At 46.0% G+C, this 24,790-nt stretch overlaps 1 protein-coding gene and 1 non-coding gene across 8 annotated transcripts in view; one reads left to right on the top strand and one right to left on the bottom strand.

The window, feature by feature from the left end:
- STX2 (syntaxin 2) overlaps nt 1-24,790 on the bottom strand; it is a 54,373-nt gene that overhangs the window by 3,255 nt on the left and 26,328 nt on the right. For 4 of the 7 annotated variants that reach the window (XM_017504518.2, XM_017504516.2, XM_017504512.2 and 1 more), the window contains 6 exons: nt 21,055-21,129; nt 17,130-17,203; nt 15,661-15,769; nt 10,477-10,550; nt 10,221-10,358; nt 7,639-7,749 (listed from right to left, as the gene is read on the bottom strand). In XM_017504518.2, the coding sequence (XP_017360007.1) occupies nt 7,639-7,749; nt 10,221-10,358; nt 10,477-10,550; nt 15,661-15,769; nt 17,130-17,203; nt 21,055-21,129 (581 nt within the window). Of the gene's footprint in view, nt 1-4,536; nt 4,663-7,638; nt 7,750-8,278; nt 8,333-10,220; nt 10,359-10,476; nt 10,551-15,660; nt 15,770-17,129; nt 17,204-21,054; nt 21,130-24,790 lie in introns of all 7 variants that reach the window. The other 3 variants (XM_017504517.2, XM_017504513.2, XM_017504515.2) reach the window with 2 other exon arrangements.
- LOC119467731 lies at nt 23,366-23,465 on the top strand. Its single transcript, XR_005196327.1, has one exon. It is a non-coding gene; the product is annotated as a small nucleolar RNA U13 (small nucleolar RNA).

The following is a 24,790-nucleotide window of genomic DNA, read 5'->3' as shown; positions in this document are numbered from 1 at the left end:
TAATTGTTTGCTGTCAACTGCCAGTCCTAGTGGGCCTCAAAACAAAGAAGTTAAAATAATTTTTTATAATTTTTTAAAACTTATTTTAGTAAAGATAGGATCTTCATATGTTGCCCAGGCTGGTCTCGAACTCCTGGGCTCAAGTGATCCTCCTGCCTTGGCCTCCCAAAGTGCTGAGATTACAGGCATGAGCCACTGCACCTGGCCTTATCTATTTTTTACATTTCTTCCTCTCCTTCATTCTTTCTTCCTCTCCTTCATTCTTTAAAAAAAAAACTGTCTCACCGTAGGTCTTATGACTACTAAGTGGTATGCATGGCCCCACCCTGGCACTTTTCCTGCTGTATGTTAAGGCAGCGCCGCCCCATTGATCACCAGGCGCAAGCTGTGTCATCACAAATAATGCATGAAAGTGCTGAGGACTGAGCAGGTGGACAATGATGGTGGGGTGGAGCAGAGGAAACCCAAACTTGCCAATCTACTCTATAGAAAACTTTCCTTCCCCGCTGGGCTGTCTGTCTCCAGGAAACTGCTCATTTGGGTAAATAAATAGCAAATGGATGCCTTGGCAGCCGGTCATGGAGACGCTGATTTGGAAATTTGCCTCAAAAGAATGTAAGAAACAGAAACCAATGCTTTAATTCAAAAGCAAGAGAATTTGAGATGTGTCAGAACATCTACTGATCACACGATTCTTCCCCAGAAAAGCAATTTTCTGGTTTTCTGCGTTTTGGTTTGTTTATAAACAAGGCCTCAAAATAAATAAATAAATAAATGTGATGAACATGTATAAGAAATCAACAAGACATTAATTCATACTTCTACTGCATTGATAGTCTCAAAGCAGGGCACGGCACAGCATTTAACTTTTTCAAATTAACAAGCATCCTCACACAAGGGAAGGCAAGGCTACCTTTGGCTTAACAAATGGAGTGTCCCCCAGGAAGCTAGTCTGATGGAAGGGAAGGAAGACACCTGGAGGGGGGCACTGTGCTGTAGGACTGAGTTCTCTTTTTGACAAGCAGAGATCAATCATTTTAACTACAGTTCCAAATGTATGAGTGCTTTTACCTAAGAAATCCTGTTTGCTGAGCCTGGCCAGCTCTGAAGACTGAGGGCTCCATCAGTTACGCAGGATTTTTTATCAAGAGGTGCATGGCGGCCCCGTGAGCCTCCCCGTGACCCCTCAGGACCCAAAGAGCTGCCTTCAGGAGGGCCCCTCCCTCAAATTCTAGTTCTGTGCTAACATCACGCACATTTCCTGCAAAGCCCCAGCCATTGTCTCGTCCTCTACCCATGCTCCTACGCCCCTCTCTCCGCACCTTCCTAGAGAAACCTAGTCTTCCTTTGCTCTGTGAGGGCTTCCCTCCCTCCGGAGGGAGGCCCGCACCCCTCCCACTCAGCATGTGAGTGCACTGGCACCCGGGCTGCCTGGAGTCAGCTCCACACCAGGTGCTCTCATCTGCTGCTGCTGTTGTGCTGCCTGCCACGTGCCTGGGTGCCCCGTGTGTGTGCCCTTTCCTGCCACATCTGGCTTTCAGAATGGCTGTCAGCTACATGGAGTCTAGGGTGCAGGACTCAGGTGTCATCTAATCTTCTGGTGACAGGGGGAGTGGAGAGAGCACACTCTGGGAGGTCCAGCTCCAAGTCTGGGCCACAGCCCTCTCACCGACACCCTGTAAGACGCCGCCTGTCTCCTTGAAGCAGGAAATTCCACCCATGCTGCGGCTGACTGACTGCACCAGGCACACCCTGCAGGGAGAGGCAGCACCCAGCCCCAGGAAGGCCAGTTGCCAAAGGATGAAAGACGATGTTCATGTTTTAAAAGTGAAATTCCGGACATTAACCACTGCCTTCCTATGCAAGGAGAACCGCTGGTATTCATTTTGGTGTTTTTATGAATGAGGATCCTTGTGTGTTCATTCTTATTTACAGACACTAGGGTGAAATGGCCAGCCAGGCCCCAGTCCCCAGGGGTCACACTGAGAGCAGCCTTGTGTTCGTCAACCTCAATGCCAATTAGCGCTCATGAAAAGTAGCGCATTTCACTGTGTCCAAGCTAAAAACTGTAATTTTATCTTTCGTGTAACCACATTAAACTAGCCATATTACAGCTACTAGGAAAAACGCAGAAAGTATATGTTAGAATCATGAAAATATTGAAAAATAGCATTATAACAATGAAGAAAAATCACATGTACAATATTTTCAGCAGAGCTAAGAAGAAAAAGGTAGAAAAGATACATAAACATCCTGCCTGATAAAGAGTGTGAAAGAGTCTGACCGCTAAACAATGGAATGTTTAATAATCATTCACAGAATAATCTCAGGTGTAGTGTTGTGGCTTGCATAAATGTCAGAACACTAACTTGAAAGCTTCTCATCAGATAACTGCGTATGGTGAGCGCAACAGATGCTCACATTAAGACAGAAATAATTTTTTTTTTTTTTGAAACAGAGTCTCCCTCTGTCACCCAGGCTAGAGTGCAGTGGTGCAATCTAGCTCACTTTAGCCTCAACCTCCCCAGGCTCAGGTGATCCTCCTGCCTTGGCCTCCAGAGTAGCTGGGACTATAGGCGCGTGCCACCATGACCAATTAGTTTTTGGATTTTTTTTCTGTAGAGACAAGGTGTTGCCATGTTAAAGGAATAAATCTTAAAGATTAAGAAGCAGTAGTAAAACTTGACTATGCTCGTGATTCCTTTCTGCTGTAACTTAATATTTCAAGAAGCCTTGAGTGACTATGAAGTCTGCAGTTACTTCCATAACCCAAAAATAAATTCATCAGGGATGAACTTCCACACTCGAGGCATCTGGGGACATTTCACAATTTTCTAATCACGAGGATTATGCCAAACAAACATTTACAGAGAAATAACTGCTGTGTCCAACTTCAACACACCAAATGGCATTGCAGCTTCAGGGTTAGTGCAAGGATGGCTCCCAATGTGTGAGGAAACCAGAGGGAAGCCACAAAATCAGCTGACGTGTCGGAAAGGTGATATTCACACAGTGAGCAAAAGCAACAATTCATTAAATAAACTGGTATCTTTTATATTCAGAATTATTTAAGAATTAACAGGCATGCTAACTAAATATAACACATAATTTTCCTTTTATTTTATTTATTTATTTATTTTTAGACAGAGTCTTGCTCTGTTGCCAGGCTGGAGTGCAGTGGCACAATCTCAGCTCACTGCAACCTCCACCTCCCAGGTTCAAGTGATTCTTCCGCCTCAGCTTCCCACGTAGCTGGGACCACAGGCGTGTGCCACCATGCCTGGCTAAGTTTTTTTGTATTTTTAGTAGAGACAGGGTTTCACCATGTTGGTCAGGATGGTCTCAATCTCTTGACCTCGTGATCCACCCCCCTCGGCCTCACAATGTACCGGGATAACAGGCATGAGCCACTGCACCCGGCCATGATTTTCCTTTTAATGTTAAAGAAAATATTTTTAAAGGAAATAGATGCTGCCAAATAAAAAGGTCAAAGGATTTTCATTTCAATGTTTTTCTCAGCTTTAATCCATGCCCTCAATTCCATAGTAAAATTGCAATTACTTTAAAAGTTAAAACTTAGGAGACAAAACATTAAAAGCTTTTTAACTGAGAATTAATCTCCACTAATTTTTTTTTTTTTTTTTTTGAGGCAGAGTCTCGCTCTCTCACCATTTCGGCTCACTGCAACCTCCGCCTCCCGGGTTCAAGCGATTCTCCTGCCTCAGCCTCCCGAGTAGCTGGGACTACAGGTGCCCACCACCATGCCCAGCTAATTTTTTATACTTTAGTAGAGACAGGGTTTCACCATGTTGGCCAGGATGGTCTCGATCTCCTGACCTCACGATCTGCCTGCCTCGGCCTCCCAAAATGCTGGGAGTTACAGACATGAGCCACCACGCCTAGCCCTTCACTGATATTTCTATGACATTTAATGAAGGACCCACTACATGTAAAGAGCTAATGGCCTCCTTAGATCAAAAACAAAAGATTCAGGCTGAGTACAGTGGCTCATGCCCATCTACAATCCCAGTGCTGTGGGAGGCTGAGGAAGGATCACTTGAGGCCAGGAATTTGAGACCAGCCCAGGCAATACAGAGAGATCTCATCTCTACTGAAAATTGTTTTCAAAAACAGCCAGGTGTGGTGGTACACATCTGTAATCCCAGCTACTCGGGAGCCTGAGCCAGGAGGATGGCTTGAGCCCAGGAGGTCAAGGCTGCAGTGAGCCATGATCACGTCACTGCATTCCAGCCTACGTGACTGGAGAGCAAGACCCAGTCTCAAAAATTTTTTTTAAAACTGGGTAAGAAGGTAGCCTTGGTTTAAACATGAGTTACCACTCAGCCTATGCTTCCTCTCAGTAAACACAGTGCTGGGGACTAGAGTCAGCACACAGGCGGATGCATCACTAGACGGCATTATCTGTACTGCGTGGCTGGCAAGCTTTTATTAGTTGTAAGTCTATTACAATTAGGCAAACACTATTATTGGTTAATTGCAAAAGTTAATAAGTAAATTAGTTGATGAGTTACTTACTCCCACCCTGGCAGGGAGGCACACACGCTGAAGTTATCCACACCATCATTTGCCAACTGACAAGCCAATAATTAGAGCGATTATGGCAACCAGAACCACTGACACAGCAATAATTATCCACTTTTTCTGTCAAAGAAAAGCAAGCTGATTATATCATGCATGGTTAATTTCATATTGCCAATTAAAAGACATCCTTCATTTAAAAATAAAAAAGACCTGGCGAGGCGTGGTGGCTCAAGCCTGTAATCCCAGCACTTTAGGAGTCCAAGGTGGGTGGATCACCTGAGATCAAGAGTTCCAGACCAGCCTGGCCAGCATGAAACCCTGTCTCTACCAAACATACAAAAATCAGCTGGGAATGGTGGCACGTGCATGTAATCCCAGCTACCTGGGAGGCCGAGGCAGGAGAATCACTTGTTCACAGGAGGCAGAGGTTGCAGAGAGCGAGGATTGAACCACTATACTCCAGCCTGGGTGACAGAGCAAGACTCTGTCTCAAAAAACTAATAGTAAAATAAAATAAAGCAGAACAACCCATCAGAACTCATTTTAGAAGCTAAGTTACAGGACACTGCTTAACCCCATTGAACGATTTTTAGTTCTTGAGAGTGACTTATAATAAGGTCAGACTTCAGCCAGGTGCAGTGACTCATGCCTGTAATCCCAGCACTTTGGGAGGCCAAGGTGGGTGGATCACAAGGTCAGGAGATCAAGACCATCCTGGCCATCATGGTGAAAATCTGTCTCTACTAAAAATACTAAAAAATTAGCTGGGCGTGGTGGCACATTCCTGTAGTACCAGCTACTCAGGAGGCTGAGGCAGGAGAACTGCTTGAACCCTTGAACCTAGGAGGTGAAGACTGCAGCGAGCCAAGATTGCGCCACTGCACTCCAGCCTGAACAACAGTATGAGACTCTGTCTCAAAAATAAATAAATAAGGTCAGACTTCTTGGAGATAAGCTGCTATGTAACTGTTATTTCAGGTTTCATCCATGGGAACAGCACAACCGTGTTATCGGGCCATGTATCTGATGGCTGAGACATGCAGTTAGTTCGCGCACGCACAGAGGTATGGGCCTGCCAGCTCAGTGAGGGACAGCGCCACCGCCTCTTCAGGAAGTCCTACATTCTCAGCACTCAGCCTTCTGCTTACCTCTTTCACTGCCGCTGACATACCACACAGAAAAAATACCCTTCTGCAAATGTTGCCTGGCCTCCAAGGGCCACACGGCTCCCTGGGAATAAATGCAGGACACCAGGAGTGGGGACGACCCATACCTGGGCCGGAGGCAGCAGCAAAGCATCTGAGCGGCAAGGGCACAAGGGAGACAAGCTGGGAGGTCTCCGCTATCAGGCATCTAATCCAAAAGACAGTGTCATTTCTGAAACAGGTACCATGTTGCTGACCAGTTTACACTCCAGGTCCCGCACAGACCCCAGGCACCTCAGAGAGCCAGGCTTGCTTGTCCGTGGCGGGAGAATGAAAATGGATCACACCCACCCCCTTTCTCCTTTGTAAAACCCATCAACTTTCACTATCATTTGCACCAGATTGACATGTTTCTGTCATGGAGAAAAGGAACGGACCTGCCTTTTTTAATGAAAACTGACTTAGTGCCTGGAATGAAGTGAAGCACTTTTATATAGGTATCTCTTCACCTCAATTTACATTAAGGGCCAATATTTTTAAAGCTAAACAAAATAACATGAGAAACCACGTCTGGCATTTCAGAGAAGCGAGCACGCTCAGACATACCCAGGAAAAGCAGAGGCTGTGCCCTGCCGGCTGAGCCCCAAGCCCGGGGGTGTCCCAGGGCCATCACCTGAGGGTGCATCCACACACAAAGTCTCACTCCACTTTTTCTAACATGGTGAAAATATCTCTTGACAGAACTTCTGCTGACATCACGCTGAGCCGTCAGCCTAGGCGAAAGGCACTGCGCCCCACAGCAGCCTTCGGGAAGTGTGAGGGGGACACTCTAGCTGGGCTGGGTACTTGGTGTTCATCCTTCTCCACACTGAAGAGAAGCGACCAGGGCCCGCCAGGCAGGGACACACAGTGAGACACGCGGGACCCCCGTCACTCAGCAGAAATGAACTTTGTGGCTTCCTAAGTTTTCTCAAAAGAGCTTTCATTCACACGTGAAACTCTTCAGACTCAAAGAAATTAAAACGCATTTAGAAATCGCATATCACCCTCAGCATCTCTGCGTGTTGGCAAAAGGAGGTGACAATGTGGAAAACCCACAATCTCTCCAGTGTCAGAGGCACTATGAGAAAATGCCTAAGTTAGGAGAGTAAGCTTCAAGCTGTGGCCCCTGCAGCAGAACAGTCACAGAGGGCTCCCTGAACCCTTTTGAATGCAAAGTCTATGCACCTTAAGTGAAAGGGCGTCCCTTCTTTGAAGGATCCCTTCAGGTGGGTGCTACTAAGATTGCAGGTCCACAGTCTCAAATAAGTTTTTTCTTTCCTCCAAACCAAGAATTAACAAATAACCTAAATAAAAAATAAAATGTTCATTGCATCAAATGTGTAGCCAACAATTTGGTGCCAAGTACAGTGGCTCACCCCCAAAGTGCCTGTAATCCCAGCACTTTGGAAGGCTGAGACGGGCAGATCACATGAGGTCAGCAGTTAGAGACCAGCCTGACTAACATGGTGAAACCCAGTCTCTACCAAAAATACAAAATTAGCCAGGCTTGTTGGCACATCCCTGCTACTTGGGAGGCTGAGGCAGGAGAATCGCTTGAAACCGGGAGGCGGAGGTTGCAGTGAGCCAAGATCACACCATTGCACTCTAGCCTGGGCAACAAGAACAAAGCTCCAACTCAAAAAACAAAAAGTGCTGGGATTACAGGCATGAGCCACCACACCCAGCCCTAGGGTTTTAATTACTTAGAACACAAAAGGGTTTACACCATAAATAATTTATCTAATAAACTTTTTAAATTTTTAGCAAAAAGAATTATTTCCATTTTAAAACAACATTTATTTAATTAATTATTTCTTGGAATACCTTTTCGGTAGGCTTACATCAATGTATTACAATTTGAAATCAAATGCAGAGAAAAACACAGCTTAATTCTTGGAAGCGAACTCACCCTTCTCGCCTTGCTCTGATATTTGATGGCTTTTTTGGTTTCTTCTTTAGCGTGTTCTACGTAGTCTGTAGCATTCATAACGTTTCTTTCTATGTTGTTGATCATTTCACCCTTAAAACAAAAAGTTTCAAACTTAGAAGACATTTTCAAATGGCTTAATTATGTATCTTTAAGATAGCCACAGAACAAACTTTTTATAATAACATGATGTGCATGTAATGGACACCGAAGGGTTTTTGACATTTACAGAAAGGTAAAAGATGAGGCCATTACACATGTGCCAGTACAAAACAATCAAAATTCAATTTATATTTTTAAAAGAATGAAGAGGCATGGGCAGCCATGTTGATAATTAAAGGCATCTCCAGAGGACTCTGAGATACCTTTAACACACAGACACTTTCGACAGATGGGCAGGGTGGAGGGGGGCAGCCAGCTTTCAGCTGAACAGTATTTTACCATGATGCACAGATACAGACAATGTACAAAGAGTGACATCTTTTCTACAAAGTAGAAAATTGTCACTACTACTTTCAATCAGTAAACTGAGTATAGCTTATATCTGATGCTCAGTTGACTAAATGAATAAGCAAAACGTTCACGGAGGTGAATTCAGTGAAGTGTGGGGGAAACATATTACCTGGTTTTCTGTCCACAGACAGACATACTCTGCAGCAGTGAATCGTAAAGCATTGAAGAATGACGGACAGTTAACTCACTCAGTCACAAACTTAAACTTACTAAGTAAGCTTTGACTATGCATACATTTGCATTAGACGAGTCACTATAATGCAATACCAACAGACTTCTAAAAGGAAGCAGTGAAACAAAGCCAGGGAGATAGCCATTGTTCTAATGGAGCTTAATGCAATGTATTTGGTATAGAACAATTACAAGTGAGGTCTAAGGTACTACAAAAGCTTTAGTAATTACAGAAATCATCTCCCATTCTTCCTGTCAGCTGGTTTTCTTTGGAATGCTTCCTGAAAGTAAGTAGCCGATGGTAATCAGACTCCCTACACTCCACTTCTCGTATCGTGAATGACAACGGGGCCCCCAAAATCAAAAAGCAGTAAGATTGTCCCATCCCTGCCCTCTGTGTAGCTGTTGGTTTCCTCTAGCAAATGCTTGGAAATACAAACATTAGCCGGGCATGGTGGTGCACACCTGTGGTCCCAGCTACTTGGGAGGTTGAGGTAGGAGAACTGCTTGAGCCTAGGAGGCGGAGGTTGCAGTGAGCTGAGATTGTACCACTGCACTCCAACCTGGGTAACAGAGCAAGACCCTGTCTCAAAAAAAAAAAAAAAAAAAAATAGGCATGGTGCCTGAGTTTTCACACACATTCTCATGACTGAAGTTCCTCAGTGTTTCTTAACAAGGTTGGTGAAGCAGGCAGGAACAATTGCGTGTGCGGATGGATTCCTATCCCATTTTACACAACCCAGGCAGTCCCAGAAAATAAGCCCATCAGATATGAACCTCCTTAGGGGATGACTCCAGCCAAAACAGATCCTGAAAGCAGCTTCAGGAGGAGTGAGGAAATGATTTACTTAGGACAGTTCGATATAAACGCTTCTGCTTCACCTGGTGGTCAGCTGAATCCTAGCCAGTGACATAGCCCTATCTCCATGGTATTTGAAAAACAAGGAGAGGATCGAATTCAAAGTCAAAGTGTGAATATATCCATGTGCCTCACAGATACACACCATCCCATACTTTACACTCAGTTAAATATATACATGCATATATATAACTTTTTTTTTTTTTTGAGACGGGGTCTCACTCTGTCACCCAGGCTGGAGTGCAGTGGTGTGATCATAGCTCACCACAGCTTTGAACTCATGGGCATAAGCAATCCTCCCACCTCAGCCTCCCAAAGGAGTCTGATATTTTTTAAGAATTGCATTAACTCTTCAGTTCACTCAGAAGGGGCTTTCCACACCTGCTCTCACTCCCTGTGTTACTGGACAGACGGGAAACCCCATGTGATAGGCACAAGCTCTTATCTGTGCCACAGATTGTATGCCCACCTGGGGTTTCTTCTTTCAGACATTTCTCCTAATTATTACTGTAATATATGCTCCTTGTAGAAATCTGAAAATGAATACTTTCAGAGAAGATGAAAATTCCCACAGTCTCACTGCATCTATACGGGTTGATATACGCCTTTCCTTCTGTGAATACTAGTTTATGGAGCCGAGCTCATGCCACATGTGTGTAAGTATTTACACGTATGTACTGACATACATAGAAGATCTTCATAGCTCCCTTTTTTCTTAATTCTAGCACAAATATCTGTATATTTTAATAAGAATTCTCCATGAACAAAGTTTAGGTTGCCTATGGCTACCTAAAAGGCTGACCTATGAACACCCTATAATTTAGTGAACTGGACCAGTCCCTTCCTGTTAACAGTCTAAGCTGCTCCCAGCATTTCAGCATCACATATAACACTGCAATTAACTTGAATTTGGCGGATCCAAAATTACAGCTTTCCTAGATACACCCACCAGATAGCGCGGGATGCAGGAAGAGTTTACAATGACTGACGCCTCTCTTAGAGAATGAGAGTCTGTAACTACCTGAGTCTCCACAAACATGGCCATGTCCATGAACATCTCATGCAGCTCTCGGATACTGGTCTCCAGCTTCATGATGTCCTTGTGACGTGACTCGATTTCATTGAGAGCTTGTCTAGTAATTTGTGAATCTGATATAATCTTAAAAAAACAAAAACAAAAGAGAATATTAATACACTTATGATGGAAGCTAAAGGGTTTCTAAAAAGCTGTGTCTACAGAGGGGGACACGGAGCCGCAGGGCCGCGCCCGCACTCACGTCGGAAGTGAAGATGGACGGCTTCCCACTCTCCAGCATCTCCTCCAGCTCGCTGTCTGTGGTGGCTCTTCCAGCTGAAAGACCCGCAGCCATAGCCCCACTTACAATGTAGCACAATTTACAAACAAGCCCATTCACAGCAACTACAACTAACTGAGTTGTTAGCATTTTTCAACAATGTTTTTCTAAACATTTCTTAAGCAGATATTGACGATGAGAAACGAACCTAAGGTTGGGAAGCAGGAAGAACTAAAAACACTCTGAAAAACTTTATAAATGTTATGAACAATACGATGTCGTTTTAATATCAGTGAGAAACAACTGCAGAAGGGAGACTGGCAAACAATGTTTTGGCACGCTGGCTTTGCTAAGAGTCTGACTCTGACTCATGTAAAAGGGGGTTAAGCTGAAGGTAGCATGTATTAAATGTGGATCAATAAAGTCTATGTAATGAGAGTCAGATTACTGAACACTTTCCACATTTTGGAAGTTAATGTGTTCCTTTTGAGTTAAATGTGTAACGCTTCTAAGAAACATGTACACAGGTTTTTGGAAACCTAACTGACCATTACTATTTTTCACGGTCTGTGCCACAGAACATGGAGGTAAATGAATAAATGTCATAGTTCAAAGGTCATCTGGTATGAATGTTCACAGCAGCATTATTCATGATTGCCAAAAAGTGAAACAGCCCAAATGCCCTCCACACAGTGCCTGACTGAACAACTGCAGCCTAGCCGCACACTGCGGGAGTCTGTAGTCACAGAAAGAAAGGATGCTTGGGGGTTTCATTGTTTGGTTTTTTGAGACAGGGTCTCACTCTGTTGCTTAGGCTGGAGTGCAGGGGCACCACTGTGGCTCCCTGCAACCTCTGCCTCCCAGGTTCAAGCAATTCTCATGCCTCCAACTCCTGAGTAGCAGTGACTACAGGCATGCACCACTATGCCAGGCTAAGTTTTGTATTTTTTGGTACAGACGGGGTTTCACCATTTTGGCCAGGCAGGTCTCAAACTCCTGACCTCAAGTGATCTGCCCACCTCGGCCTCCCAAAGTGCTGGGACTACAGGCATAAGCCACCGCGCCCAGCCCTTTTTATTTTTTAGTAGAGATAGGGTCTCTGTCACCCAGACCGGAGTATAGTGGCATGATCTCAGCTCACTGCTGCCTTGAGCTCCTGGGCTCAAGCAATTCTCCTGCCTCAGCCTCCCAAGTGACTGAGATTACAGGCACACAACCTATGCCTGGTTAATTTTTAAATTTTTTTTTATAGAGATGGAGTCTCACTATGTTGTCAAGTTGGTCTTGAGCTCCTGGCCTCAGCAATCCTCCTGCGTTGGCTTCCTAACCAACATACTGGGATTATTATACACGTGAGCCACCACACCCCGCCCACAGTTAAACCTTGGAAAAACTGTGTTACAGGAAAGAAGTCAGTCACAGAAGAACACATATTGTGTAATTCCATTTACATGAAACAGCCAAAATGGGAAAATGTATAGGGCTAAAGAGCAGAACGGTAGCTGCCTTGGGTTAGGAGAAGAGGAAATGGGGAGTAGCAGGTGATGGGTGTGGAGTTTCTTTCTGGGGTGATAAAAATGTGCTACAATGGACTGTGTGTGGAAACATACCTAAAATTACTAAGTTAACTGTATACTCCAAACACCATTCACATGCTATGAGCATTACTTCTCAATCAAGTTGTTAAGACGTCATTTAATGAAAAAAAAATAAGTTAGTAAATAGCAAAATGTGTTACTTACACTGTTTTTTGGGAGATAATTCTCAATCATTAAAAAATCTATTTAAGGCCACACATGGTGGCTCACATGTATAATCCCAGCACTTTGGGAGGCCAAGGTGGAAGGGCTGCTTGAGGCTAGGAGTTTGAGATTAGCCTGGGCAACACAGCAAGATCCCATCTCTACAAATAATACAAATAACATTTAGAACTCTGTTCAAAATAGTTCAATAAGGAGACTCTCTGAGTTTTGCCTTGCTTTTTTAAAAACATGAAAATTGTTTGAAACAATGTAAAATATAATCATCAAAACTAGAAATTCCAGCTTGGGCAACATAGTGAAAACCTGGTCTCTACAAAAAATAAAATTAGCCAGGCATGGTGGTGTGCTCCTGTGGTACCAGCTACTCAAGAGGCCCAGGTGGGAGCACCCCTTGAGTCCAGGAGTTCAAGGCCGCACTAAGTGGTTACCACACCGTTGCACTCCAGCCTGGGTGGTAGCGTGAGACATAAAACTAAGAACGACTGTTCCTGGCTCACACTATGGAGCTCTTCCCACTGGCTCACTGCTGCGTCTGAGAAGCAAAACCGTCACGAAGACCAGTTTGACTCCTGCATGCAAAACATTCTGCAACGAGGTCTGAAGACAACGCCTGCAGCACAGACGAGCTCGCATCAAGATGCTCCTCCAACCTCACCTGTGGTTGCAAGTCTTGTCAGGAAAGTCTGAAGACATGAAGGCTGCACACGACCTACCCTGAAACCCTGCTATAGAAAGAGTGCTTTCTGGAGGGCGGGCGGGTGTGGATCCACCGTCTCTCAGAGGCTCCTGATCATACATCCCTATTAAATGTTTCTTTCTGAGAAACTGGATGTTAGCCTCCTCCTTTGGCCTCTCAGCTCGCTCAGCCTTTGGGGGTAAGTTTGCACAGACCTGCTCGCCTCAGAACAGCCACATGGAGGATTCGGAGTTTAACAGACTTAAAGGAATTACTAAAAAAAAAAAACTTCCAACATATATACGATTCTTCATTGCTTATAAAACATTTTTTTTTTTGAGACAGAGTTTCACTCTTGCTGTTCAGGCTGGAGTGCAGAGGCGCGATCTCGGCTCACTGTAACCCCCGCCTTCCAGGCTCAAGCGATTCTCTTGCCTCAGCCTCCCGAGTAGCTGGGATTGCAGGCACGTGCCACCATGCTCAGCTAATTTTGTATTTTTAGTAGAGATGAGGTTTCTCCATGTCAGTCAGGCTGGTCTCCCACTCCTGACCTCAGGTGATCCACCAGTGTCAGCCTCCCAAAGTGCTGGGATTGTAGGCGTGAGCCACAGCGCCTGGCCTGCTTATAAAACAAACACTACTGCATTCAATAGAGTATGACTGCAAGAGAAGAAACACTGGAAATGAACTACTGTGGGCTGAGACAGAAGAACGTGGGAGAGGAGAGACTCAGGTGATCGGATCACGCCACGGGATTCACGTGGGGAGTGCAGACAGGACACACCTGCAGGAGAGACGGTGCTGGGCCTTCAACCCCAGGCTGGGGAATCTGTGCTAGAACAGCGCCCACCACAGAGTCCCAGAGCACAAATCCTCACGGCGCATCAAGCAACCGGCTGCCTGTAATGACGACTTTCGCTTTAAAAAGTACTAAGTACTAACAGATCCCTGAAGTCAAAGTGGTTTGGAAACACTTTTTCACAGAAAAGCAATCTGGCCGGCATTATGATTGAGCCACCAATTCTGCCAGGATGGAGTAACAGGGACTGCATTTTCCCTGCCACCTGCAATAACTGCAACAAACCAACCAAAATCTACAAAACAATGATTTCCAAGACACTGAGCATCAGGCCACACACAGTGATTCCCAAGAGATGCAAAGAAGCCAAGTGGGCCTGCTGCTGGTCAGCCACAACAGGAAGGGCCCCGGGGGAGCCCAGGGGAGGCCCTAAGGAAAAGGCACAGAGCATGGGGAGGCCAAGGCAACTGGATTTGCAAGATGGAGCAGAGATGAGAGAGATGGTGCAGACAGTGAGCTGCACAGACTCCGCTTCTCACTGGAGTCCTGGCCGGCATGCCAGAGGAACAGGCTCCCAGGCAGACGAGGGCGCCATGAGGTCACGGCCATCAGAGCAGGTACTCAGAAGGGTCTTGCCGCAGGAGTGAGGAATGACAAGCCCTCAAATAAAGCTGCTCTGGTCCCTTTACATGCAAGATCCCAAAGGATAAACAGTGCTCATGTGATTTAGCTATATTCCAAAACAAAGCCCAACGAGATTTACAAAAATACTCAGAACCCAACAAAGTCACATTCACAATGTCTGGCATACACTCGAAATTTACCAGGCTTGCAAAGAAGCAAGAAAACACAATCACAGAAAGGGGAGATATCACCAAGCAGAGCAGACACGGATGCTGGAGTTGGCAGACGAAGACAAGAGAAGTCGCTGCAAGTACGTCCCAGGCGTGCTGGGGACCAGCACAGAAAACATGGGAAAGACCCAGCGCAACTCCTAGCAACGGAAACCATAGCAACTCAGATGAATCATACACTGGCCGAGGCTCGGGGCAGATCAGACGAGGAAGAGAAACTGACCACAACCAAACACACTGGAAAAGAGAATCTACAACATAAGGAGCCTCGCTGAGCTGCAGGACAAGGTCAAGCAGCCTGGCGGGCGCATGACAACATTCTCTGAGGGGACGAGCGGCTGGGAGCCGGGACCTGACCTGTGAGCTGACACGCTGACCCGCTGACCCGCCACAGCTCCCGAGGCCCCAGGTCAGGGACAAAGGGCCCTCCTACTCAAAGCGCAGCAGGCAGCCTGAGGCTCATGAGGAGCTGTCCCCAGCCCCCAATCTCCTGGGGAGAGGAAGAGCAGCCACGGTGTGACATCCCCACAGCGGGTTTGTGTCTCAGCTAAGGACTCGAGCTTGGGAACCCCAATCTTTCACAATGGGGAGTCTGCAAACCTAACCAACTTTCATCCCCGAAACAGACCTGTCTGCCCCCGAGGAAGGCTCCATCTCCACTGCCATGGCCAACTGCCCCCACAGACACCCCTGAGAAGAGTCTGGGGCAATAGGGCCGCTGCCTCTGCTCACAGACAAGGAGAGCTGTGGGGAGCCACGAAGATGCCCCTGAACTGGGGCAGGACGGGGCTGAGGACACAGAAACACTCAAGGAGGAAATGACTGAGCACTCTCCCCACCTCCCCGAAACTCTGAAAGCAACGGCAACGGGCAAGGTAAACGCCACCGCTTAGGACTTCCTGAAGAATCAGAAGAACAGTTTGCCTGAGTCACGGCACAGGAAGCTATGAGGGGTCTTTGGGTTTTACAGCATTGGTGAAAATAGACATGGAATTCTGAAACTAAAGTTGTTTGAAGTGAGACCTTAAGGGAGAAAAACATGATTTTAGCAAAGACAGAGTCTCCGTTACTCACTTATCTCCAGCTGGCGTTGGATGCGGCCCTTGCTCCGCTCCCGAAACAGAGTCTGCGCCTCGTTGTACTCCGCCATGGCTTCCACAAACTTCCGAGACAGCACCGAATGCTAACAACACAGGAAAACGGCATTCGTATCTGCCACCCAGGCCTTCTACTCAAAGTGACATGCAAGACATGCATTTTGGAAACTCAAACTACATGTTATTCTGCTCCTGCAAATGGAAAATGACAGTAGCAACGTCCCCACGACAGCGTCTGCGCTAAGAACTTTGCATGCATGATCTTACCTAATTTTCGCAAAAACGCTACTATACCAGTCGTATCCCCTATTGAAAGAAAACCATGACTTTGGAGTAATTAGTCCAAAGTCACAGGCTTTTCTGATAAAAGTCGATCAGTGCGAGAACCCAGGCAGGCGGACCACAGAGCCCACACGCCTCACTGCCTCGTGCCCAGGAGGGCTCAGGGCTCGGTGTTCCTCTCAGCTGCACCACAAACCACTAAAACGTGGCAACCTTACCACAAACACTAACATGATTTGGAGAATGCTCTGCTCTTCAGAATAGAACTCTGTGGATGGGCTGAATAGATTTTTCTTCACAATAAAGAGATGATCTATAAATACTGTGAAAGAAAATAAAGTCGCAGGACCCCACACTCACTATCCCAAGAGAAAGTTAAACTTGGGAACGGAGTCATGCAAAGCACTGCCTTCCGTCTTCTTCCCAGACAGACAGCTGCGATGGCAGCAGGCCACGCGTCTCCCCATGGGCCTCCCTCACAAAGCGCTCACAAGGAAATTCCTTGTGGGTCCCAGAATCTTCCAGAATACACATCCCCACAAAAACAAACCCCAACACAGAGTGCTGCTGAATCTCACCCTGACAATGTAAATCAGCGGCTTATCTTCCCAGGTACAGGACAAACACCACACTAGAAGTCACCCCCCAGCCCATCCTGAGAGGAGTGCACGTGCGGCTCCGCCCTCCACTCAGGCTCCCTTATCCCAGGTCCGAGGCGGATCCAGGCGCAGGGGTGCAGAATGGACCCCGTGCCTCTCTTCCCACATGTGAATGGCATGCAGTGGGCACTGACCAAAGCCTCAGCGCAATGTGGCACCTGCCGCCTACCCCCACTTTTTCTCCTTTCTCTTTTTTCGTTTCCTCCTTCCTCTCCCGCCCACTCCTTCCCCTTTAAATTCTGAAGTCCTCAAAACCCTCATCGGGAAAGGCACAGGCCACAGGTCCTACTGTAATTTGTATTTCTTTTCTCCAAGTGTGTCCTCAACTTTGGCAAAAAAAACCTGTCTCAGGTACTTTTGTTTTACGATACTATATTCTTTTTATGCAGAAATGCCATGAGATTAAGCATGACAGTAAAGATGAAATTATTCGGAGTTTGCAAGAAGAAAGTAAAAACACTTATTCTGCAACATTACTTCAATCTAGACGAGGCTGATATCAAACCTGGGTTCTTCGTATCCGAAGATCCACTGAAGTCCGGTTCCCATTCTCATCTTGATCAAAGCTTTGTTCAATCACTAGGAACAAATAGGAAGTAATTACCTTCCAAATTCAAAAACAAGTTTTTCAAGCCTAACTTCAAATTCCTTTTCTTTCTTATCTTTGAAGTATCTATAAAACTGAAGTTAATGAACAAGTGACCTTTTAAAACAATCTACTAAAAAGACAATCCATCAAGAGGAAAACTGTTTTTTGAGACATGGTCTGGCTGTATCACCGAGGCTGCAGTGCAGTGCAGAATCTTCACTCACTGCAACCTCTGCCTCCTGGGCTCAAGCCATCCTTCCACCTCAGCCTCCTGAGTAGCTGGGAATATAGGCAAGTGCCAACACAGCCAGCTAAGTTTTGTATTTTTTGTACAGAGAGGGTCTTGTCATGTTGCTCAGGCTGGTCTCGAACTTGTGAGGTCAAGTGATCCACCTGCCTTGGTATCCCAAAGCGCTGGCATTACAGGTGTGAGCCACCACCCCTAGCCCCATCAAGAGGAAATCGTTACTGCTCTTGAGAAATATATCTGTGTACATATACACAGACATAGATATAGACACATGTATACAAATACATATTTATTCATATGAAAAAATGAAAAGAGAACCAACAAATTTTAAAACTGGGTACCACTAAAGGGAAAGGAGAAACAAGCGGGGAATGGAAAAAGAAGCTGGACTCTGAATATGTTTATATATTTCCCATCAGAATGACATAAATACTTCACAAACCGTAATGCAAAAATAGACATTTAAAAAATTAATCCCTAAACTTAAAGGGGAAAATAAAACAAACCTAACAGTAAATGAAGTTAATGAGATAAACACAGAGGAGCCAGGCACGGTGGCTGACGCCTATAATCCCAGCACTTTGGGAGGCCGAGGCGGGCGGATCACTTGAGGTCAGGAGTTCAAGATCAGAGTGGCCAACATGGTGAAACCCCGTCTCTACTACGAATACAATAATTAGCCAGGCATGGTGACCGATGCCTGTAATGCCAGCTACTCAAGAGACTGGCAGGAGAATCACTTGAACTCAGGAGACAGAGGTTGCAGTGAGCCGAGATCGCACCATTGCACTCCAGCCTAGGGGACAAGAGAGAAAGTCCGTCTCAAAATAAATAAATAAATAACACACAGAGGAAAAACTATTCAAAGTAACTTTAAAACCCAGTGACTTGCTGCTGGACACAGCAGCACGTGCTATGGTCACAACTGCTGAGGGGTCCCTTGAGCCTAGAAGTCCGAGGCTGTCGTGCACTATGATCACGCTGGTGAACAGTCACTGCACTCCGGCCTGGCCAACACAGCAAGACCTCGGGTCAGACAACAACAAGAAAAAGTAATTTGATTATATAGCCCAGTGGGATATACCTACAGACAAAAAGAATGACAAAAAAACAACTTTTAAGTAATCATACTCTTGACAATAGGTGCTGGCATAATTATGTTGACTCTGTTGTATGTGTACTGTGGATAGCAAGTGAATAATTATGTGTCCGTGAGAACCAGAATTTGGGGCATAGCTGAAAGGAATAAAGATGTAATATCGCCCATATTAAGTAAAAATTCTTTCAAAATGTTTTTAATCCTCCTTTCTTCTTCATTCGGAGTGTCAATAAGAAATCATGATTCATTTTATCTTTTAAAAGCATCTTAGCCCTGCCCACTGAAAAAGCCTAGGAAAGAGTGGTCAGGTCATTGTCATGTATGGCAGCACATCCCCCAGCATGCCCACCTTGGTGTCTAGATAACATTCTTCAGTCACAGGAGCGGGGCTCCTGGGGACGGCTGATCCCAGGCCCGGGGCAGGAAAGGGGTGAAAAGAGCAATGGGTCATTTTGTCACAGCAGAAGGCAGAAAGGCCGTCAGAGACGACAAGGGCCTGTTGGAAGAACTCCACAGTCCACCTCACCAGCCAGAGAGACCATCTGAGCATGAAGGATAACGTGGTAGTGAAAACATCAGACACGTTTACATCCAGGTGTTCACGATGATGGACAAGAACCAACAACAGAGTCTCCCTGGTCATCTCTGGAGGACTCCAGGGACCCGACCTATGAAAGTTGTACCAGAGAGAGTCCAATGCTGATCCTCTCTGTCCTCTGTGATCTGTGCCCCAGTATGCCCTTTGGCTCCCTTGGCTGGAGAAGCCAGGTCATTTGTCCCCCAGGACCTCCCACGCTCCACATTCTGCTGATTTCACCCTGTGACACACCTAATAGGCTCTGCTGGCCTCTGTATTTGCTGTGGGCTGGTAGTTAAAGTCTCCAAACTTTATCCAATTCAAGAGTTGAAGGGGAGAGGGCAGCAACTAAACAAAGAAGGAATAATAAAATCAGAATATTCACACTTGTAATCCCAGCACTTTGGGAGGCTGAGATGGGCAGATTATTTGAGGTCAGGAGTTTGAGACCAGCCTGGCCAACATGACGAAATCCTGTCTCTACTAAAAATACAAAAACTAGCAGGGCGTGGTGGCACGCACCTGTTGTCCCAGCTGCTTGGGAGGCTAAGGCAGAGAGTCGCTTGAACCTGAGAGGCAGAGGCTGCAGTGAGTGAGTCAGGATTGTGCCACTGCACTCTAGCCTGGGTGACTCTGTCTCAAAAAAAAAATTTTACTGCTTGCAACTTCTAATTAATTATGGATCTTGGAAATAATCATCCATTTTTGACAATACCACAGAATGGGAAAGAACGCTGTATCTTATTTAAAACTTTACTGAAATTATTTAGAGCCAAGAAAAAATGTTAATGTCCCCACTAACATCTTAACTAACCATGAGGACGTAAAATCTGTAATCAGATGCTGCGTCTTTACCTTTTAAAAACCCATAAAAAACACCTGAGTCAGATGAAGGTTGGAGAATTTACTTACCAACCTACAGCAAATTCAGAGGACGGCAGAGCCTATGAAACACGCTGCAGGGGTAAAACCAGCAACATCTGCAGTGTGGCAGGTTCTGCAGGACATATGACCCGGCTTCACCAACCAAAGCAAAACAGTGCCAGGCGGAAAAAAGATGAATCTCATTTTTAAAAGCCTGAGTTTGGTCCTTATCTGGGACTCAATTCAAGCAAACTGTTAAAAAAAACAAATCACAAGACCACTGGATATAACTATAAATATAAATATAAACTCTGCCTGGATATTTTGTGATATTAAGTAATTACAATGAATTTGGTTTAGATATAATTGTGGTTGTGCTTTTAGGGAAGCTTCTGTTTTTGAAATACACACTGATGAAATCTCAGATGCCTGGGATGGCTTCATGGTCTAGGAGCGGGTGTTGGGGGGGGTGCTCATGGAGAACTGCGGAGCTGGGGGGCTCGAACTGTGGTCGCCTCTCTCTGCTTCTGCACACATCTGAAACTTGCCGTAATAAAAGTACTTTATCATCTGCACAGAGACCGTTTTTTATCTTGATGCCATTCTGCAAAAATCAAATACAATCTGTTCTACAAAACAAACAAACAAACAAACAAACAAAAAAAAACCTCTGTTTAAGTCCCATGCAAAAGCCATAAGCCTCCCAAAAACTACTGCTGCTACAGCGGAATGCCAAACATCATGAAACCAATTCTCCTGAAAGCCTGAAAAAACTGAGCAGTTAAAGGGTCCATTCACAAAAAGCCTGGCAATGCACCTTCCCAACATCTGCAAGTTAGCCTGAAATGTCACAAAAAACCTAACAGTGTAACAGTTTATAAGCAAACCATTATCTTTTTGAATATGAATAGTCTGAATTACACACAATTTATTTTAAAGAAATCACAGTTTTAATCTTTAAAAATGTAAAAGAACAAAAACCAATAAAGAATAAAATAACAAATACCCATACTCCCAACATCAATAACTAAACATAAAACTTTAAACTTACACTTTAACTTAGCTCGAATTTTATTCGCAGTTTTCTTGATTTCTTTGTTCAGATCTTCAAGCTCTTCTTTTATTTCTATAAAATATAAAATTTAAAATAAAAAAATACAGCATCTGAGCGATAACATTCAACATTAATGACATCTAATAAATTCAAGTGAAACAGTATTCTTAGTAAATATTCACTTTTTCCTGTAAGAAAAATTACTGCTCATACCAGTGGTTCTCAAGGTGGGTCCTCATCCCCCTCCACTCCCCACCCCCTACCCACCGCAGACAGCAACTTTTGAAAGCATGAGGTGGGAGCTTATTAGAAACGCAAATCCTTGGGGTCCAACCCTGGACCTACTCAGTCAGAAACTTTGCTTGGGTTGGTGGGGGTGTGGCCCAGTAAACCTGAGTTAGCAAACCCTCCATGTCACAAAGTTTGAGACTTGCTGGTCTATACCAATTAACGAAACTGCTGCCTAAATCCACTGCTAACACCTAGACCTGAGAAAGGAAAACGGAGCCATAACAATGCTCTCAACAGTCTCCAGTGTGCTTGCTTTCCTCCTGTGCTTTCAGCTGTCTCCCCAAGGTGCCCGCATAATCACAGCCACCACTTCAGTGCCACTGGACACGCAGGGACACTGGCAGAGCAGGGGCCAACACCCCAGGGAGGTGCTGAGAGCTGAGGCCGCCCCAGGAGCCTCTGCTTTCATGTCCAGCTGCCCCAGAGCCCCGGGAGGGCGGCAGGATGCCTGCCCCACACCGCACACTCACGTTTACTAGTGCAGCAGCTGAAGTGACCTGAGGGGTTTCTCCCTCTTTTGGGTAGAAGTGGCTGAGATAGCAAGTCCTCGCCGTCTCTGGAGCCCTGCATTGCCTTTCTCACTCGGTCTCACACACATCAGCTGGGGAAAACACAAATGTTTCTGCCACAGACAACTTGGCCAAGAATGAAACCTTCCAGAGATGCCCATTCTCTTCCTGGGACCCCTCAGCTGAGCACACGCAGGGTGCCCTGAGAATCTACTGCAGACCAGCACGTGCTCAGTATTCTGTCCATGCTCAGCTACGGTTGGCAGAGGCAGACTGGCTCCTCCAGGGTTTCAGAGACTGAGTGATCTCCAGAGGGGAGAGGCCATGCACCAGCAACACCTCCTGAGTACCGCACGCGTGCGAAGACTCGTGTTATCCAAGGAGGCTAAGAAGATCGCCAGGGATCTAACGGCTTCGTAAAAAAGATAAGACAAACCCAGGAAGCACCAATGCCAGGCTGAAACTAACAACAGAAGAGACAGGTTTCACAAAATGCCATGGGCAGCCAGGAGGAGGGGCATCTACTGCCAGCTGTCCCGCAGGAGGGGACATCTGACCTGGGAGTGAGAGACTGGCAGCTTCCATTGCAGGCAGGGGAAGGGCCTCCAGCACAAGGCAGCGGGAATGTGAGCTGAAGTGACTGGCATGGGTGGAGGCCACTACAGGCCGCCTGGGCAGGATTGTGTGCGCCTGCCTCAGTTCAGGGCTTTTTCTGAGCACCAGTCAGCACTGAAGGTTTCTAAGCAAAGAAAGATATCAGCAAAGATGCATTAGAAAGATTATTTTTAAGTGGGGCACAGTGGTGTGCACCTGTAGTCCCAGCTACTCCAGAGGCTGAGTCAGGAGGATCACTTGAGCCCAGGAGTTTAAGACCAGCCTGGGCAAGCAGCAAGATGCCATATCTATTTTAAAAAGGAAAGAAAAAGAAAAAATTAAAAACAGCAAAAGATTATTTTGATAACCGATGAAACTAGAAAAAAAGAAAGACTAGACACAAAGGGGCCCTTTAGTGGTTCTCCTCTATGAACATTTTTCATTTCATTTTATTTTTGAGACGGAGTCTTGCTCTGTCACCAAGCTAGAGTGCAGTGGTGTGATCTCGACTCACTGCAACCTCCACCTCCTGGGTTCAAGAGATTCTCCTGCCTCAGCCTCCCGAGTAGCTGGGACTACAGGGTGCACCATCACGCCTATCTAATTTTCGTATTTTAGTAGAGATAGAGTTTCACCATGTTGGCCAGGACAGTCTCAATCTCCTGACCTCCTGATCTGCCCGCCTCGGCCTCCCAAAGTGCTGGGATTGTAGGCATGAGCCACTACACCCAGCCCATCTGTGAACATTTTTCTAAAGGGAGGTTCTCAGGGGAATCTTTCTACCACCTTAAGAGGTATTCTGAAATTTGTGGGGTATTTCTAGTCATCACAAAAAAAGGAAGAGCCACTGGCATCCAGAAGACCGGAGCCAGGAATGGCACTAGCCAGGATCACACAACGAAGAACTGAGCTCGATCCGTCTGCAGTTCCTGCGTGTCAGGACAGGGCGTTCGTGCTTGTCTGAGACGTGCCACCTGGAACCTCGTTACAACATCAGCACATCACCCACCGACCTGCATCACTTCCAAATGCACACTGTCACTCAGGCAGGAGAGAAGACCTGTTTTCCTGAGCCCAGAACCTGACTCCAGCTTATAAATAAGCCTGATTTTCAACTGCATAGTTTCAACATCCAGTGGATTTTCAGGAATGCAACTGATATGTTACCGCTCTGCACAGGAAGAAAGTTGTACTTCATTCCATGTCAGCGACACCGGCTGCCTCAGGAAAAACACGGGAAGCCTGCTAACAGCATCTGAGACCCAGCGTCTCCTCAGTTTGCAGTCTCAGCTGTCACACTCACAGGAGTTGTTTGTATGGGGTGAGCTCCTGAATTTTGTTTTCTGGTGTGGCTGTGCCTGAGCCTGTCCGACAGAACTTGTACTTAAATATGTAAGTTACTTTCATTTCACGTCTCCTTTATATTAGTTTGGATATTACATGTTTGTTTAATTATGGGGGTAGGAAGGCTACATTATCTATGAATTGCATTTTAGAATAGTAAAGGGAACACAAAAAAACGTATAAAATGGGGCATTTAACAGGAATTGGAGAGACCTGCTGTGAATAAAGAGGGGGCGGGTCTGCAGGTGGCGGCAGGAGTGCTGGCCCTGTGGGCGTGAGGCTGCTGCAGACACCCTGCGAGGCCAGGCCTGGGGAGTGAGGGCCCAGTGCAGGAGTCGAAGTTATAACGTACACACAGCAAGGGCATTTGTGCAGGGGTCTGGCCAGGCCAGCGCCTGACCACAGCTGAGGACAGCTAAACTCAGGAGACAGGTTTGAGCCACTGCACAGCCACAGAAACCACAAGATCTGAGAGCCAGGCCTACTGGTAGACGCGATTCTCCCTCTTCAGCCGGCCAGCCACAGAAGGACTCACTGCCCTGGGGAAAGAAAACCCTTGGCTCTTACACAGCAGCGGTGGGGGGCACTCAGAAGGAAAGGCTGAACTTGCTGCTGAGACAGGTACACAGGGGCTCCAGCAACTCATCAGCAAAATAAAAAAGGCACTGCCTATCTGATCCTGCAAGCTGCAGATGCTGGCCGCAAGGTCATATTTGATAAAGGTGGTATTTCAAATCACTGAGACCAGACGGGGATATCAGGAGCCTTCTCTTCCAGTGGCCCAGTCCTCCTACTGAGAACAATTAAAAAGGGTAGACACAACACTCTTTGTAAATCTGTGTAAAGCCATTACAAACCTTAATGAGGGGCAAAAATAAATAAATAAAACAATTTTTTTTTTTTTTTCTGAGACAGAGTTTCGCTCTTGTTACCCAGGCTGGAGTGCAATGGCGCGATCTCGGCTCACCGCAACCTCCGCCTCCTGGGTTCAGGCA

The sequence above is a fragment of the Cebus imitator genome, unplaced genomic scaffold (genome assembly GCF_001604975.1).
Source record: "Cebus imitator isolate Cc_AM_T3 unplaced genomic scaffold, Cebus_imitator-1.0 Scaffold323, whole genome shotgun sequence".
Lineage (NCBI taxonomy): Eukaryota > Metazoa > Chordata > Mammalia > Primates > Cebidae > Cebus > Cebus imitator.
The sequence above is the reverse complement of the archived record's forward strand: the minus strand, read 5'-3'. Positions and strand labels throughout refer to the sequence as shown.